The following is a 19,904-nucleotide window of genomic DNA, read 5'->3' as shown; positions in this document are numbered from 1 at the left end:
TAAGACCTTGTAGTAAAGAAATGGAGAAAGATAGAAATACAACATTATTTAAAAGGAACTTGATTCAGATTGTAATAAAATGGAGGGGTGCTCTTTACCCACACTCTAATTAAAAGCTCAGGAAAAAATATGTTTTGGTGTGTTCTTAAAAGAAGAAAAAGTTTGCAGCAGACCTGGTTCTGGTCGAGCGGTGAGAGCTGGTGTTTAATGACTGAAAGCACCAGGATGTATTAATCAATATGTGACTGACAGTAAACTGCCATTGCATTTTATTAGTGATCTACAATAAACTGCTATATCTGTCTAAATTCTTGAATTAATATCTTGCTGGGACATAATTTAAACCCTGACATGAAAGACAGATGTAATGCTCACAATCCATCTCCTCTAGTTGATGTCACTTGTCCATTCTCTGTCTTTTTACTTCTTTTTACAGAGCAGAAGACTCCAAAAGCAGCAAGAGCCTCCTCTGGTGCTCTCAGTGATGATTCTGGACTCTGCACAGAGCCGCTCTTACTGTATCACAAGACTCCACAGACTTAAAACCCTCATAGACACCTTGAGAATAACAATGAAGTGGTCAGCATGTGAGGAGCTGCTAAGTGGCAATAATGATTGACTATATTAGTGGATACACAGTGAGGAAAGCCACACATAGCTCCCTACATTGCTCCCTAAAGCTCAACGTCATCGACCTCACGGGATGTCCTCACAACTTTTGGCTTAACCCCAAAGTATGGTTCAAAGTACAAACTGAACAAACACACGTTTCACCCACTCAGTCAGTGAGTGATTATTAAAGAAGAGAGGCCTGGTCAACAGTTACCTAGACTCCCTTTAGACGTCTTGTAGGAATTAACAGTTGGTCCCAGTGATACTTTTCAGTGTATGTTCGTGTGGGTTTCTGTTTGCTGCTCTCTGTATACGCTTTGCCGTTAACAGGACCACAAGAATTTTTATATATAGTCTCCTTGTTTTAGTCAAGTTAAATCGGAGGGACATACAAACCATCACCAATTCAACATTTGAAATGAATACCCGCCAAACGACAGGGACAAAAAACACAGTACGTGCAATACAGGATCACTACATAAGGAGACACAGATGAGCCAAAGTCCAGTGTGTCAGGAAAAGTGCACTAGTCGCATCATTTGTGCAAATTCAGCATATTAATACAGCCAATAGGGGGTTTGAATCTCATAGTCTTATGCATAGGAACTATAGGGCTCATTATCACAACATAATTTTCAGCAATAGCAATATAACAAAGGTTCATTCCACATATTTCTTGTGCATCGTGCACAGTGAGGAGGTACAATATAGAGCTGATATACCTCAGTTTTGTAAAATGTTTGTTATACTCTGTCCATAAAAAAGAGTTTAAAACTACAACCTTCCCTCAGCAGCAAAAAGAGTCTTTAAAAGAAACATTTATCGCGATAATTATCAATAGCGACTTGCCTGAATATTTTTTATCGTGACAAAATTGACCATATTGTCCAGCCCTTTGTAAGAACTCTACATTCTTGTAGTGGCACAAACTCCCTGTGCAGGGTCTGGTCAGTACAATCCAATATGGCCTGGACCTTCCTTCAGACATGATGGTCAGAGAGGTTGGAAAAGCTGATGGATTCAAGTTTCCAAACCATGCTGGAATAGAAAATGACAGAAATGATTCAATAAAAGGTCTGTAGAACAGGGATACGGTTTTGGTGCACACATTAAAAGAGTTCATAAGAAATAAAGATGTTTTTCAACCTTTCTGGAAATAGCCTCTGCTTACGCCTGGAAGCACAAATCATTGAATATAATATAAGAGTAATTTTCAACCACATCCACGTAAATAACTGGTCTGGGAGAAGGCGCTGACTGCTTTAAATAAATGTTTCCATTGTTTTGGATACATTCAGTTCACAGCGCATGAAGTCAATATAGCACGAAATAAATCAGCTGTTAGTTTATATCTCCTCTTGTTAGCTGGACATAAATACAGTTAAATATATATACAGTCTATGATACAGATGTATTAACCTACATTCCCTCACTAGTGACATCTTGTGGCTTCTTGTGGATCATGCAGCTGGAATTTGCCCCCTCTGTTAAGTGTGCTTGATCTTTCTTGTTTGCTGTCCAGTAATAAAAGAATGAATTCCCCAGGATGAGAAGAGCCGCTTCATTCCCCCAGACAGTGAGTCAAAGATCTCTGTCTATAAAGTAATTGTACAAGTACAACGACATTTCCTGTTACAGTGGTTATTGCATTTATCACAGAAAGTAAAGGTTAGTCGAGTTGTAATGACTAAACTGTGACAGGTTGAAAAGTCAAGTGACTGAAGCAGCTTAGTGATAAACTGGACACTTACACCTTCGAGATTAGTCAATTGACTGGTAACTAGTTGTCAGACGTGGACGACGTATATTTGGTTTATGTGATATTTAAAAAGCTTCACTCATTAATCACAAAGAAAATCTTATAGATAGAGGATAAGTTTGATAAACCAACCTATACAAATAATTATTTATATTAGATTAATAATTGATATTACATAAATGGCATGATGGATTGACATGTGCCATTGAGTCCTCCTTGCAACCTCACCTGCCACCTTTAAAATCCATTCCTAAATTTGTTGTGGAGGCTTTTTGTTGAAAAGACCAGAGATGGAAGAGATGACTGATATCACTGAGATGCAATGATGGCATCATCAAGATGGTTTTGTTCATGAACTCCAGAGTGACTCAACTTGTGTTATGTTTTCACAACCTGAGTAATTGTCCTTATGATGATTAAAGTGAAGGAACAAAAATATCAGAGCAGTGCCCCTTTCAAAAATAAGCCATTTGTTATATTGAAATATGTGCTTTTAAATGGTATACTCTCTCAGAATGAATGTCCTCTTTTCTCAAAAGGCATATGAGCTGTTGTTCTATGTACCTTACAAACTACATAAACTGCTGATAGGGATCTGAATAAAGCCTGAGCTCTAAATATTAGGATTACTTGTGGAAAAAAACATATTTAAGGTTTTTTTAGTCTATCAGTCTTTCACTCGTGTCGTGACATTAAATGTCCAGTAGATGGCAGTGTTGACGCAAGAGAGGAGAAGAGGAAGATGATGCCCCAGGGTGCATTGCATAGTTTTACATTCACTGTTTCCACGTCTCTGGTTCCACTATTAAAGAGCAGTAAAATACAGTGAATCTACATAAATGACTCTTTAGAGCAGACTGAGCTATAAACACCCTGGTCACAGCAATAAAACAACAGAGGGACTGGGAAGGTTAATAAGGAACATTACTGTGAGAATCCTCAGAGTGGCAGCATTGCACCAGATACTGTAATAAGATAATCATCAAACAAGCCTGACACACTATCAGATGAAATGCAAAAAGATGGAGCAAACATAAAATTGATGTTGCAGAGTTTCTTAGATTAAATTAGACCTAATGTGAACCCCGAGGTGTCGCCATCATCCTGAGCTGGATGTTACATTTCTCCTTCCATCCAACTCTGTTATTCCTCCACTGTGCCATCATAAGCTCCTGGCAGTTTGTTACACGGGACACTGATCATCGTTTTAATTACAAAGCTGCTTATTATAATCTGGCTGGATCGGCCTGTTAAAGAACTACCTCCACACACTGCCCGCTCAATGAAACACGATGCAAACAGGCCTCCACGTTAATAAAACAAGACACAATCGAGCCCTTTCATGGGAATGTTTGCACTGAAGCAGCTATTTACTTTTTCATGAAAAACCACTTTATTGCTTCAGAGTGTGAATGCATACAGCTGCACGTACATTACACAACATGAAAATTTGATGACAAGAGTAAAACAAATATGGAATGAAAACCTCCACATAGGAGTTACAGCCGGATTTTCTCACACACGCTATATCTTTATATGAAAGAACTGGATGAGTGTCATAGTTGCTGACCTGCAAAATGAAGAATGCAAAAGGTTGTATCAAGGCAAATGTGCTGCAAGGGGATCTTATTAAAAACCCTGCAGCTTGATGGCCAATCTCACCCTTCTATACAAGACAAGAGGCTACAGTACATAACCTTACTGCATCTAGTCCCTCTCAATGTAGTGTGGAATCTGCTATAAGCACAATAGACATGTGTTTAGTACCTGACATTTTTCACCCAAACATGAAGTTACTTCGGTTTTACTGCGACAAACGATGCAGAACTAAGCACGTCGCCAGTGTTACAAGAATTTTAATTCCTTTGGTGTCTGCAGACAATGTGCACCTTAACAACACGAGTCATCTACCTACAAGACTGAAAATGACAAAAATACTTTAAAACATGTTATGTGTGTTAAAACTACTACAAGTAGCAAATTCACAGTAAATAGAGTGTGTGGGGGGGGGGGGGGACGCTTTAGACTGGAGAGACAAAACACTGAGGCACAAAATACAGAATTCACAGGACAATGAACCCAGTTGAACAGAGAGAGATGGAGAGAATGGATGGGAACAAATGAAGAAAGATAGTATACGAGTTGAAAGACAAATATAAGATGAACTTAGGAGTCATATCACCAAATGAGCAGGTTAAACGATGTAGTGACATAAAAAAAAATTGACAGAAAAAGAAGGGAAAGCAAAGAAACTGCACAACAATCCACCACATGTATGTCACGCACTCAAAATGACGTGGAAAGAATAAACATTATAGTCCGACAAATAACGTCGTAACTGTCAAAGACATAAGAAGACTGCTTGAACTGAACACCTGTGTGCACTCCCTCCTTTTTCAATCTGTGTTTAAGCTCTACAGTATCTGCATGTTGAGGCACTTGGAAAGAATATGATTGTACTGTGTGGAGTGTATATGTACATTTGTTCTGCTCGTGTGTGTGCGCCTGTAAATCACACTCCTTCCAAATCTAACATGTGCTTAACCCTACAGATGTAAAAGGGAGTCGACTTCCAGCCACATACGGAAACTGAAAGTCCCAGCATGATCGCTAATTTGTGTTTCTCAGCTAGTGCAAGTAAATATTCAATACGCATCTTTTTAAAAAATGATTTTCAGATCATGAGGTGGCCACGTTAACCTTCTCAACTGATTCCAGATCAGTATTTGGGCTCGAGGGGCCAGTGACTGTGACCCAGAGGAAATGGGCTGGGCCTGTAATCTCTGGCACCCGATCTAAAGTGAGACGGTGACTATGATTAGCCCGGCAGGAATCCATTCAAGACCACAGAGGACAGTGCAAAAAATGGGTTGGAAGAACTGCTTGGTTTTCCTTGTGCTTCTCCAAAAATGCATCCTTCTCTCACATTGTTGAAATGAAGTGCGTTCCAGAAAACGAAACAAAGAAACGAGGAAGGAGGGAGCGAAAGAACGATGACATCTGGAGAAATTTTTTTTTTAGTCTTCCCTTAAAATATAACCATGAAACACATACTACAAAATTTAATTTATCAAGCAGATTACACAAACAACTATAGATGCTACATTGTAATTAAGGGGGGAAAAAAGGATGATAATTATATTCACAGTCAAACATTGTTTAGTGAGTTGTGGTCTCAGTCTTCCAAATAACAGACACCTTGCACATTATTCACAAAAATAACCTCTTCAATCACTGGTCCCACACTAACACAACACTCCACATGTTATGACAACGGTTCAATTCCAGGCAACCGCCGATGGTCCCTCTGCTCCACAAGCAGTCCCAAGACTGACAGCTACACTTAAGGCAGGCTAGAGATGTCCCGCTTCGGAGGGGGTCCATCTGGCTTGCAGGCGGCGCCGTTGGCTTTGTCTTCAAAAACCAGGACTCTGCAGAGAGAGGAATCAGGAAATGGAAAAAACAAATCGAAGTTGAAAACAATGGTAACAATTAAAAATATACAATACTTATCAATATTTGTGACTTTTCAAAGGACCGGTGTGAAGGATTTAAGGGGAACCACAGGCAGGAATTGAGTTTCATACTCATATTACATGACACAGTACATTTTCATTAGTGTAGAGTTACCTGAAACTAAGATCTGATGTGTTTGTATTTTGCTTCAACAGAGCCCCTCACAGAATCAATGCAGAATCAATGTCAAGGCACATTGAAGCTTTTCTGGCAGCACTATAGGTGCTACTGCACATCAAAACTTCAACCTAGTTCCTTATCATAGTACACAGAACAATTTCTATTTTATTAATATTAATTAAATAATTAAAATAAAAACTACAAATGTGGCTGGGGTGTTACGAGGATCAGGTTGCTCTGCATTTTGGGGGGGGAGGGTGTTGCTGGAGCTGCTTGGGACGTATGAGTCCGTTGTTTTGGTGCATCTGGTTGAAAATCAGCTTTTATGCATCTGGTTGAATATCAGTTTTGATGCAGTGTACAGTATCTCTGCAGTGGTAACCCAGGTTGATATCATATGAAATCACCTTGTATCATTACTAGACAGCAAATACACCAACTTATAGTCCAACAGTCCAACTTACATGGACTTTTATGACCATAATGAATGAAATTAAAAACCTATATCAACTACAACAGATATGAAGGAATATTATGATCCCAGAATTACTTAGTCTTTCCCACAATTGATGATAAGGTGACGCATAATAACCCTTAATATCCCTCACAAACTACAGACATTAGTGACGAGTGTACAAGTATCTATCAGTTCCACATCGGTCTTGTTTGTAGTTTCATGCTAATAAAACATGCTTATATTAGTATAGCTGAGAAAAAACTACAACCCACTGAAACATCACAAACTAACAGTAAATTTCCTGTCAATCTACAAAAAACTTTTAGCTGGAAATATTTAAACATTATGTAATTATAGAAGCTTCCGAACAATGGAGAAAGGCATACAGAAAACAAAAAGTAAACATGGACCCGGAGGCTGGAGGACATCAAAGTAAAGAGTAAAAGAAGAGACGTGTGAGCAATAGAAGCAGGATGTGTATGTGTGAGGGGGGGGCGATCAGATCCTGGAGGATACAGAGAGCCACAGTTACAGACTGCGTATGAACTATCTGAGCTGTTAAGTGAGAGGAATGAAGAAAAACCACAAAGGGACGGAGAGGAATGGTGATTTAGTCCGCTCACAGTGGAGTGAAGGATCTGACAGAAGCTATTCAGAGCGAATGCCTGTCTTTAATTTCCTTTTTTGGAAAACTCCGCAAAGCTCCGCTAAGCCCATAAGGAGCAATGATCCCGACGACGAAACCGGCACTCGGCAACTCAAACTCTGACACATCTCTCTGGCAGCCGATCTCTTCGCACTGCCGACACCTCCTCCGCGCCACAAAGCTGAGTGAAGTCGGTCCAGTCAACCCCCCTGACAGACATCAATCAGCTACCACTGCTTCACCCACTAAGCCAGTGAAAGGTTAAATGTCTTGTTTTTGTGGATAACTTGAAATATGAGGATTAAAGATTTGAAATACATCGAAAGTGATTAGCATTTGCGCGTATCGCCAAACTAGGGTAATCAGCCCTATGTAAACAGAAGAGCGCAATAGATAAAGTGATTGAGTGACTTAATCTTGTTACTGTGTGAAAGTCTGACCAAAATACACACAAGCCCACACATGCACTCAGTAGAAATAAGTCAGGAAAGGACGCTGTGATAATCTAATTTAAAACATAATCCTGCTTTATGGAGTTTCAAAGCAAAAAGGGGACTTTTGGTTTATGTAAAACCTAAAAAATAACAGTTTTATCAAGAAAGATTAATCACAGCTAGTGCTACTTGACCGTAAAAACATCTAGCATGACTGACTGCATATTCCTTCGCACTTGTATTGCACTGATAGTGACTTCATTCAAAGAGCTTTCACAACATGATCCAAATTGTGCAGCCTGACCTCAATCATTTCACTCTAATTGCAACTAAAAACAATTGTTTTCCTGCCAAATGCTTTGAATAACACTGCTCTAAAGCGGTTTTGTTCTCCTCGTCTCTCCCTCCCCTCCCCTCCTCCTCCTCCTCCTCTCCTCCCGTGAGAGACAAACACAGCAGCACGGGACAGAGTTGTAGTTATCAGAGTGCAGGGGGCAGTAGGCTGCCACGAGTTTTGGAAAAGCAAAAAGTATTAAGAGACAGCAATATAGTAATTGTAGGAAGTAAATATAATGTGACCATGTGTTTTTTTTTTCCCAATCAGATTAAAGAATATACACAGCAACATTAAAACTAGAATGGTACAAGGCCAAGACCCAACAGTCCCCTTATGAAAGCCCATGTCAATTCACTAGATCACATAGAAGCTCACTGCCATACAATTTAAACAGAGACGTCTCTCCTGTTAATAATTTCTTAAATCTGAAACCATTTGCATAGCGAAACTAAAGTTTTCACCGCACTGATGAAACGTGTGTGCACCAGAATTAATGTTATCAAGATGAGATTTCAGCTTCAGCAATGATCTACCGAGCGGACACCTTAGCCAGGGAGAGAGTGTGACATGTATAAATAGCGGCGGTGGGATTATGGGACACACTTTCGAGAAATGGTCGAGGGCAAAGGCGGAAGAGTTATGAATTTTCTCTCCGCTGGGTGTTTCTGGGATTATGAGATTTATCTACTGAATGGTCTAGCCAGCCTAATCCAGCAGAGTTGAAATGCAGCAGCCAATACACTCGGGCTCCTGCAGCGTGACCCGGAGCAAGACTGCTTTAAAAAGGCTTACACCAGCTATACCAACCATTTTAAAAACGGCCTTAATTACTGTGTGTCACCTTATCCTCGAGGGGTCATCGAAATTTTTTTTATTATATTTGAAGTAGCGGTAGAACGTACAAGAGATATTCTCCGTCTTGTCCTATGTTCTGATATGGGACAGTGTTTAGTTTAAAAAGGCACAGAGGTTATGATGTCCTGATCTACTGAGCGAGCCATAGTGCTGCCATACAAGCCAGTAGCCAGTCGGATTTACCTTCAGCCTCCGCGTACCCTGAAGTTCGGCCTGTATTGTTGATTACAAGGCCACGACCCTTGAGGGCGCTAACGTGCACAACTGAGGTTATGTCCCTCACATCCGCTGGTGGCCGCTAACACCTGCTAAGATCTACTGGTAGTCGGTAACTTAATTTGTGCAGAAGACCTTCAAACGTACATTGATATTCACCATCTAGTCCTATATTCTAATTAAAAAAAATGTATGGTACAAGAAGAATTTTGTTGGAAGAATCTGATGAGTTCCGTTGTTTGTTTCTTGTGAGCGCTACCTGCTTGTCAGTGGTTACTCAGCCTATAATCAGTGATCTAAGCACATGATCCCAGCTAAAGATAAGGAGGGGTTGTCTATAGATAAGCTACAGAGATGGGTTTTGTTGCCATGGCGATTAACGACTAAAGTAGCATGTGGGTGGTTACATCATCGTTAGTCATCCCCCACACCCCCTGCTGCTGGATGAAACAATTGGCCGACACAGCACATGATTCACATCCTCTCTCTCTCTCTCAGACATGTGGACACACAATGTGTCAGCAGATGGTTTAATGACTAAGTGTATAAAATGACACACACATGCACAGAGGTGGTGTACTCACAGTTTGAGCACAGCTGAACGCTTGCCCAGCATCATCTTGACAAAGTCCCTGTAGTTGATGGTGTTGCTGCTGCCGCCCGTCACTTCCACGATCATCTTTTTCAACTCCAGGTGGGTCTTGGGCACCCCCAGCTTCTCCATCATCCGCTTCAGACCCATCAGCTCTGAGACGAGACGCACGAGTCAGTCAGATCAGAACGTGCACGGCCACACATACGCAGTTGTAGCAGTGGTGAGCCCTCACCTTCAGTTCACTTCCAATCTGAGCAAGCGACTTTGGTGAACTTTTTCTTCTATGAACATTTGCCTGCATTTGCGCATGTGTGACCATGCCTTAAAAATTGTTTTACTTAAAACAGAAAGAAACCGCAACATCATCTAAATACTTACTTTCGTATATATTAAGTATTTTAATGAGGCACACCGATTTAACACATGAAGTTAAGTTTATTCATTAAAAGGAGAAGTACTCGACCCCTGAAATTATGTGGCTCTAATCTTTCATGTCATCAGGGTTATCTCAACTTGGGCTTCAACCCTGAACTTTTGTAGGATTTGAAATATGGAAGCATTTAAGAGACAGGGAGGTTCAATTGAAAGGCTTGAGAGTTGCATTATGGGAAAAGACAGCTTTGGGGTATGACTGATATTAGGGATTAAAAATCTGAATCTCTCAGTCTCTGCTGGCTCAATTTAGACCATTGTTGTTTTTTACAATCTGTCTCTTCTACATGCATGTTCGTATCAAATTTCCCGGCAATCCATTGAGAAAATGTTGGGATATTTCAGTATCTCTACCGAATTCAATGCAATTCATCCAGTAGCTGCAGACAGAAGCCACATCTCCTGTCTGATCGTTGACTTCAGTTCGCCTCACATCTGCTCAGTCCTCTCACACTGGCGTACAGTGAGGTCTCACTTTACATTCAGGACGCGGACAAGACACACGAGCCCGCTCTAACCCTGTGCTCACACCGCTCAGACAATACACACACAGTATTAATTACTGTTCCCTCGTGTCAACAGCACACACAGGTCCGCTGACAGTTGTTATCTGGGGTGCAGTTGGTGCTTTAGCGGTGACATTACTCACCAATGTCTCCTTGGTCGTTCAGGTCAAACTCAGCATATTTATCTGCAAAGCAAACACACACGGGAGATGATTACCAACACTGGTATTCACACTCATCATCTTCCTGTCTGACACACTCACACAACTCAACTACTTTAACATTTTCATAAACACCAGTTCCAGCTGGCTACGAAGATGTCAGCAAAACACACTGTCCACTGATCTCCCTGACTTACGCTGCTGACAGCTGCACTGTCTGAAGGAAAGGCACAAGCAGATGACAATGACAGGTGTGTGTTCTCCCGAGTGTGTGTTTTGCGTGTCTGTTGGAGAGCAGCTGGGTGAGGCTGACATCAGAGACAGATGAAGAGCGAGAGGGTCAGAGAAGGTTAAAGGAAACTATAAGTTTAGACAGAGGAATCAGGAAGGAAAACAAAGATTCTGGGGCTGAAAATGGGAAAATGTCAGAATTCAGACCCTCACAAATCACAATGTCAAATTAAATCTGATTCTGCTCGTCAGGTTAAACACAGACAAGCCACCGATGCTTATTAAAACACACAATTAGTCATAGTTGGCACTTTGTTCTTTCTTATCTTTATTAATTGGACCAATTCTAAGAGTGAAAGGGGTGAGTGGGGAAGACATGCAGCAAAGCGCCGGGTTGAAACGCAACCTGCGGCCACTGCAGTGGACGAAATGTCAGTCAAAATTTAGGGTTCCTTTGGCTTTTTATTATCACAATGTAGAGAATATGTAGATCCATAAAGCATTAAGAAAACGTTTGCTCCAGAAGAGATAATCAGTACTAATCTCATATTAATCCAGTAATTATAAAGCTGGAGCCATGAGACTGGAATCAGGGGAAACCAGCAGCCCAGCTCTACCCAAGGGTTGAAACCAACCACACAGCTGGTCAGACACATGAGTTGCATCGATCTTCTCCACTAACTCTCAACCCTTTGGAGTCCTCGGCTATTTTGTGTGTTTTTGAATGGTTTTTTATTTTGCCTTTTTATAGCACATTCATTTTGTTTTTTTAGTATCTTTTTTTCAGCAAAAGCATTTCCTATATGATCAGAGAATAAATGTTTCACTTTGACAAAGTATATCAACATACTGGACTTAAAGACACAAAGGAGACATCAGAAACTCCTGGGAGTGTGTAAGCATGTGGAACTATTCCTTTAATGTCAATTGGGTTTTGCTAAGATATTAATTCATGACTTTTAAAGGTTAGCTAAAAATGTTATAAGCCGTGTTGTTATCGTGTGCAACGATTGAACCCTAGCCCTGATTTTAATGTTATTGCCCTTTATGATGTAATTTGTACAAATAAGACTCCAAAGGGTTACCACCTGTCGTATTGTACGATCAAAGTCAATTTAAAACCGCAGAACAATTTAAAATGTAAACATCAAATACTGTAATTTATAAAAGCTCATAATGAAGATGCTACTGTTATGAAAGACCAAAAGATAGACATTTTCCCGCCTTTCCCTAAATCTCACCATTCTCTGTTTTCCAGAAGACCTCTTTAGTCTGATTACACTTGCTATTTCTGTCCCACAATGGGAGCTCTGTGTGTGTGTTGGGAAGGAGGGAGAGAGCGAGAGGGAACTGTGGGAGCCTATTGGGAATGGGACAGGACAATACCAACACTGTTCGTAAACTCTGAGGAGTGGGCCTCACACACAAATGCGCGCGCACACACACACAAACACATAGTTCTTGAGTGGGCCACTTGTCGTAGCGCAGCCTGTTGATCATCTGCAGCCACAGAGAAAGACTCAGCTAAACAAAACTTGAGTCTTCAGCATTTCCTCCGGACCCACATTCCCTCGATGACTGATGTGACGAGACGACTGAGACAACATCAACAAGTTAGGAAGCGCCAGACATTTTCTGCTGACATTATTCATACACATTGATAAGGAGGTCAGTGGTTTAATCTGAGTTTGTCCATAAAACCTCTTTGGAGGCAACCCTATCATTTGAAGGGGTGTTCCATAGTTAAAATAGAAACCGGCTGATAAAGTAGTTGAAGGGGATGATAAGCGAAGAATTTCACATCCTTGAAAGGGCAGATAACAGTTTCACTATTAGGCTTCTCTTCATTCAAGAAACAATGTGATTTCTGTTCTGTTTCCTGTCTGTCTGGAGACGAACATTTTAAGAAAAGCAGTGTATTCCTGTGTAGTTACTGAGCTATAAAGCACCTCCAGCAGATGTTAAATGTGCTACATGAATAAACGTGTGCAATGAAAGTCCAACTCATCAATTGAATTGACGGCCGCAGGGAGACAGGCCCAGCTCACATTGGACGAGATAGATCGTCATTTACAAATCCCTCCATTAATTGGAAGTCGCTTTGGATAAAAGCGTCAGCTAAATGACATGTAATGTAATTTAATAGTAATCAACCATTCACACTGAGTTTTCAATTAACCTCAGCTTCATGTCTTTGTGGGAAGAAGCCGGACGCTGTGAGGTCAAAGTGCTAACCACTGTACCACCGTGCCATCTACATTCACACTATATGTCCTAGAATATTAGAAAGAAACCATTCACATGAGGCAAGTTAATTATTTATAAACAGGGGCTACAACCTGTTCAACTTTATCATCGTTTTCACAGTTACAGACGTAGAACTATAAAATGATACTGCATTATGTTAAATGCCGTTGTTGTTACAGTAGAACAACACTATAAAAGTAGAAGTAAACAACAGTGCATCCTCTAAAATGTCCATAAAGTTTAATAATTACCTCTTTAAAACATTAACAAGAACTGAACATTAAAAACCTTCATAACGGTAGATTTTACCGTTCACGTTGTACCTAATAAACCTGGGCAAATACTCTGCAAATGCAGGATTCATAAGTTAAATAATATATTCCATACAAATGTAATAATTTCTTCAATCAGTGGAAGCTCTCTTTATTTCAGGTAAGGTGGGGCCTGCTGTAGGAAACCCTGGTTTTTGGAAAAAATTCTCCCATAATTTTACACTCAAAGCTTAATGTAGAGACAAGCATCCATGTTGTGATAAATAACATCACAAAGAAAATTCTAATGAATCAAATCATGCACAAACAACGAACAAGAAACTTGCTGCAGGCTTCATGTGAACATTAACAGAGGAAATGTTTTTTTTTTATCCTTCAGCTACGAGTTGCATTAATGTGATTTGATTGGTGGTTTAGATGATGACCTCTGGGTCACTAGGACAGTATGGAAACAGGCGGGAAAAGAGATAAAAATAAATAAAGCAGCAATACTCCCAGGACCTCGGTGTCGGGTCCCCGCTCAGATTATGCATATCTGCTCCATTTCCTCCAGCAAGCACAGACAGTAAGTAGGACAGTGGAGCATATTTCTCATTTCAAGACATATGCCCCCCGTTAGAATAAACAGCTCTATATTGCAGATATAAAACTGCCATCAACAGAAAAAGGAAACACAACCGCGTGCACCCAGAGCAAACCGCACATGTAATATCTGATGGGGAGGAGTGCTTTGGTAAATCACGCAATTGTATTCTAATAAGCTCCAGCGGCCGTTTCTTCTATCCCCAGGAGGTTTGAGTCTGAGCAAAGTTGGGAATATTGTAACAACAAGCTGAGGAACGCCCACGGCACATTCCTCCGAGGCCGCTGAGGACTTGGCTTTGAAAGCCTCTTAGAAATCTCAGCAGTCCGTCTTTCCCACAGAGAAAAAAATGCTGAAGACTTATGTTGGTGTCTGCAGACTGCCAACAAATATATAAACACTGATGGTAAGACAAAAGCCAGGAAAAAGGAACACACCCTCCATAAAGCTGATTTCAGACATGAACTGCACACTTGATTCTCGCGCATGTGAAAACACAAATGTCCAAGTGAGAGGCTCCAGACTTTCTCTGGAGTTTCTCCGACCAGTCCCCTAGTGAGAACTCCGGAGAATGTCCGAATGAGCTGATGTGATGTTTTTGAAAAAACAAAAAGAATACAAATATCTCCGCACACGTAGGAGACACCAAGATGTGGCAAAGGACTAACGCTGGTGTCAATGTGCTGTAAAAGAAAACATGTGATCTCCTTAGCTATATACGTCATGTCCTGCCACAGCTCCAGAGATTTCTGTGTTGTTGAAGATGTGTCTGAGAAGAGAATCTCCTGCTGCCTTGCTAATGTGTGAAAGGCAAACTCCGGAGAAGGTCCGGAGCCAATTGTGCGGACATCCTTCAGAGTTCATGTCTGAAAACAGCTTTAAAACAACCACGTACCAGCAGGTACTTTTTAAGAGGAGGACTACATTTTCTTACTTTTGAGACCTTCCAATTTTTCAGCCAGGTCTTCTTCATCCCTGTATTTCTGGTCTTCCATGTATTCCTGCAGGAGGGAGAGGAGGATGAATAAAATGATCAGAAAAACAACTTTTACAGGCTTTAAATGAAACTGAAACTCCTTTAAACATCCTGAGCCCATTTCTTAATTTCCCGGAGGAATCCCAGCAGGCTCTACAGCATCAAAGAGGGAAGAGGCCCACACACAAATTACAGCTTTACAGACTTTAAGATGATAGTGTCCCGTCAAATGTGTCAAAATCTACTTGAGAGTGATGACTCACAATCTTATCATGTCCCCCCCCCCCTGGACTGTAATTACTTATCAGAGTGATCATTAAGTGGAACACCTCACGAGGGTGCAAAGCAGTGGAAAGAGCCTGCAGGCGGGAGTTGTCCTGATGAAATTATAATGACGCAATCTGCCGTGATGGGATCCAGCTCCGGTCAGAACAGAGAGGGAGGTTTTCTCCGCGCTGACCTCGGCGTCTCGGCCCGGCTCGTAATTAAGGGTGAAAAGGATAAACACAGCGGCCGGACGTGTATCAGGGACACCTGACTCACACTGCACATTCACTGCCTCAGCCTCTGCACGCACAGGAATGTCCTTTCCCCCTCACTGTGTGTCCAAGAATGTGAGGAGGTTTGAACAAGTGCAGGGCCAAGTATTACAAAGCATGAACCCTCTGTCTGTATCAAAGAATATTTCAGAGGTCAAACATTGTTTATCCTCAGCTGAAGAGTCAGAGTTTGGACGTATTTTATGTGCAAAATTATTAATTATTCAGCAAAACAGCAATAAACATTGGAAAATGTATTAAATTCATTTTCACCATCCATATTGATGTCTTCAGTTACATTTAGTTACATTAAACATTTCAGAAACTAACTTGGAAAAGGAAAGTGATAACGTTGCTGTATAACGTAACGAACATTGCAGTTCTCCAGTAGCAATGAACTAATGTATCTTTAGTTTTTGAGATCACAGGTTGACAACTTATACCACAAATAAACGTTCCCTTCATTACCTGCCTCGCCCCTGTCCATTTGTTTGTTTATTTACAAGATTACACAAAAACTACTCAACTGATTTCCATGAAATGTTGTGTAGGTGTGGGGCTATAGCACTGATGTAGTTTAATTCCTTGACACTTATTGGCTGGCATGACCACCAATAACAATACATCTGAAATGAGCCAATAACAGGCAATATATTGGTGAACTCTAGTACAGTTATCTGTGTAAAACGATTGTTTTTCCTCGCTAAATTAAGTAGTTGTTTGGTCCACATAACGTAAGGACATTTTGAATCTCTTTCCACAGATTCTATATGTGAATGTGCAGGATATGACGTCCAGGGACAAGATTTGTGGGTCAGAAGTCTTCTGGTTGTTGTTTCTAGTTTGACCAATCACAGTTAAACAGGCTTTGGTTGCCTGCAGGTAAATAGTCTGTGTGGAGAGCTAAAGATATCCACTGTCTGCACTGGAAGCCCCAACGTATTGGCCATTGCGCCCAGAGGCTAAATCTTCATCTGACGATAGCCGATGGGCTCCCAGGTCGGGAAATGGTGAACATGTGGTGTCCATCACAAATCACCGGAAAGGCCGAGCTGATGTTTAAAAGGATTCTATGATAGAAAATTCAGAAACTTGGACACATTTGTATAAGTGAAGCAGGAACCAGTGGGTTTTAGTCATTTCTTGCTTGATCAAAATGTACTGCTGGTTACTCAGTGTTGAGGAATTTATCAGAAGAACCATCCATTGCTGAATAACCAGCCTCAGACACAAATCAGTGCTGGGATCCACAGCTTCATTCCCACTGGATCCACTGATGCAAACAGAAGAGATGACAACCCCCTGCATTTCATCACAGTATGGCTGTTATTTTTAGCCCTATACCTCCCTAAAGGAATGTGGGAATCAGTTCTGTAAAAGCACGAATGAAAGATATCGACACAATGTGAATCTGAACGCGTGGAGCAGAGAGTGTTTTGGAAACGAGGCGTCACATGAGCTCCGGGCTGATCTCTTGCAGCGACCTGGTTTCTCATGTGGCCGCAGCGGGCAGCAGAGGCCAAGGGAGGGAAACACAGATTAGACACACAGACACGCGCACACACACACACGCACATGGAGACATCCAGATCGTGTGTGGGAGCTGCTGCTGCGGAGTCATCTGACGGAACGCGGCCTGCTGTGAGACAAAGGGCTCATTCAAACACCTGTGATCTGAGGGGGGGGGGCATCGTAAACACCAGTTAACCACTTTGACTCAGTTCATTGGTTTAGATGAGCTGCAGGTCAGTGTGACCAGAGATGGGTGTGTGTGTGTGTGTGTGTGTGTGACAGCAACAAGTCGTGACACGAGCCTGAGGGGGAAATCAATAAAAATGCACCAGGAGCATCACTGCAGTACACGTGTGCGTGTGAGTGTGTGTGTGTGTGTGTGTGAGGCATTTTGGGAAGCTGGTTAACCACAGCCCTGTTAAAGCACATACACCTGGCTGCAGTTAAAGGGTGAATCACTGATGCTGCGTTCACGAACAAGGCCAATGCCGAGTCAAGTGTGCTCCTGGGATTCAAATCCCCCCCCGAGGAGGCGTTAGAGACGCTGGAGGCGGGTTAATGAAGTCGGTCTCCTACCTTGTTGATTTCCTCCAGCTTCTGCCTCTGCTGCTCCTTCAGCACTCCGAAGGTTTTCCCTCCTGGAAGAAAAACCACAGTTATTTCAACACCCAGCTTGTTTACAGCGACACGAGCTTGTCTGAGCCTGGAGCCGCCGGTCGGCCTCTGATGCTCCATTGTACAGCCTCAGTTCTAAGCTAGCGGTGCTGCACGCAGCTAAACACACACTCAATGTTTGGTCTTCACCTTGGACGTTTTGACTGGCAGGCATTTTTCCGCGTTGTTTGAATCCAGGAAAATGAAAAAAATAAATATGTGTATCCGGGCCAGAGAGGCTGCCGCTGCCGGGCGATGCTCCTGTTCTCCGACACTGAGCGGACACAACGGGCCACGGCACCCGGGTCAAGACGGACACATTCACGAGAGGGACGTCCGCTCACCCCTTTCAAAATAAACGTTCTGATCCTGCCCAATTTGATCCATGGAGTGTGGGGGTGTGTTCATGAGGAAATGATGTAGCCTTTTTAATACTGGTTCAAATTAACATTAAATCTGAAGATGACAAAAAACGTACAGCTGCAACCATCTATTGTTTTACGAGCAATTCATTTGTGAATAAGTAAATAAAATTGCCAGAATGAACAAAGTCTAAGGTTAAATTCAACAGATTTGTTTTATCTAACCAACAAACAAGGGCTAAAAGTTCGTTGGCTTTACTGAGAACAGAAAAGTGGAAAATTCTTATTATGATGTTTGAGAGTACTATTTTGAAAATGTTCCTTGATAAATTACTGAGGCAATTGTTAAATTGTTTAAATTTTTGTTTTTGATCGACAAATCAAGTTATATTTTCAACCCTAAAGAATAAGAGAGTATGTAGGTACGTGTCAGGCCAGAGCTTATGTATAAAAAGGTAATTATAAGGTTAGCTAATAATCTCTAAATGATGTAAGTGTGCTGATGTGATTATTTATTTAATGGTTGAGTTTGCACAAGAGTAGTTTTGTTTTAAGACTCTATCATTAGTTTTATGTCTGTCTTTACAAACCCTGGTTAAAATATAAGATCTGTGTTCAAATAACATGTTCTTACTTTTCCCTGGGATTTCCCGCTGAAATAAAAAATGTCTCTGATGTTCTGACAGGAATCTAACAATCCATAAAATGATTGGTTTGTGGATGCCACTTCCCTTTCAACAGCCTAACCTCACATTTTCTCTGCCTTGTTTTATTCTGATGATGCAGCCTGATCAACTATATTTATGTATTCTGTGTCATAAATGCTTTGTCAAGTCACAACCCAATATATTTTAAGCACTACAGTACCAATGATAATTTTGTTTCTTTCAGCAACATCTCCCCATTGTCATATGTTGTAGTATCATAACATGCATGCACATTTAAAATAAGTAACATATAGCTGCCATAATTTCAAAAATCTATAATATTCACATATTTTCCCACGACACGTTATAAACTCTTATTTTGAAATCCGAAACACCCTTATTCCGGTATTATTGTGTAGAAACATCAGTGAATGATGCTGATGGAATGAAGCATTTTGTACTCGCGGCTGCCATCTAGTGGTTTATAAGTAAACTGCACACATTGAGAGTGTGACTCAGAGATGAGTGGACAGAGTTAACAGAAGTTCGTTCTATGACAGAAAGGTCAACAGGACTTATATATAATGTATAGTATATTAGTATTAATGAAAGAAAAGATTCCAGTTACTTGAAGTTACGTTCAAATTTCATCAGTAACTCAGACAATATTGAATGAGACACACATTTTAAAGATTGCAGTTTTGTCTTTATTCAATTGTAACTTAACATGAAACACATACAGAACTATACACAGAAATAAATAGAATCAGTACTGTGCTTCTGGGGGTAAAGGGGTTAGAAGGGGATTCTGTTTTGAATGTCCTCCGTCCACTGCTCTGGACACAGCCTCGTCTTAGGGCCAGTATACATTCTCTTTTTATTGAATATGTCCACTCACTAATGTTCTGAACTCACCAGTTTTCCTGGACTTGTTGTGCAGAACTTTGCACACGTACCTCTGAAGCCACTTTTTAGCTAACATATTTCACTCCTAAATGAAAAGAACAAAACAATAAAAGGTCTTTATGCGTGCACTTTATTTATCAACCTATTTAGAAGACTCTTGTCCCAATACGTGCATTAAATTAACATTAAAATACTTTGTATTGATTATTTATCCACAGAAATTCAAAAGCAGCTTCTCTATTCAAAATAGAGTACATATTTTGAATGCGGCTGTTGTGATATTACTACCACACCAACGTGAGTTTTTATGACAACTGAAGGCTGCCACT

General features: G+C 40.9%; 1 protein-coding gene across 1 annotated transcript; it reads right to left on the bottom strand.

Annotated features, from left to right (window-relative positions):
• Nucleotides 1-3,745: 3,745 nt before the first annotated feature.
• Nucleotides 3,746-17,993, bottom strand: aif1l (allograft inflammatory factor 1-like). Its single transcript, XM_034601977.1, has 6 exons — nt 17,811-17,993; nt 17,583-17,644; nt 14,914-14,980; nt 10,629-10,670; nt 9,537-9,699; nt 3,746-5,802 (listed from the first exon to the last, which is right to left on the bottom strand). The coding sequence occupies exons 1-6, from the start codon at nt 17,833-17,835 to the stop codon at nt 5,715-5,717; spliced, it is 447 nt and encodes a 148-aa protein (XP_034457868.1). The 5' UTR covers nt 17,836-17,993; the 3' UTR covers nt 3,746-5,714.
• Between the last annotated feature and the right edge of the window lie 1,911 nt (nt 17,994-19,904).

This window comes from Hippoglossus hippoglossus, chromosome 12 (assembly GCF_009819705.1).
Source record: "Hippoglossus hippoglossus isolate fHipHip1 chromosome 12, fHipHip1.pri, whole genome shotgun sequence".
NCBI classification, from domain to species: domain Eukaryota; kingdom Metazoa; phylum Chordata; class Actinopteri; order Pleuronectiformes; family Pleuronectidae; genus Hippoglossus; species Hippoglossus hippoglossus.
The sequence above is the reverse complement of the archived record's forward strand: the minus strand, read 5'-3'. Positions and strand labels throughout refer to the sequence as shown.

What these genes read in the sequence shown, in the direction of transcription:
- aif1l (XM_034601977.1), bottom strand. Translation starts at nt 17,835, where the DNA reads ATGCCTGCCAGTCAAAACGTCCAAG. An exon ending in TGCCAGTCAAAACGTCCAAG is followed by an intron (nt 17,645 to 17,810) that starts GTGAAGACCAAA and finishes TTTTTCTTCCAG; the next exon opens with GAGGGAAAACCTTCGGAGTG. An exon ending in AGCTGGAGGAAATCAACAAG is followed by an intron (nt 14,981 to 17,582) that starts GTAGGAGACCGA and finishes TCCCTCCTGCAG; the next exon opens with GAATACATGGAAGACCAGAA.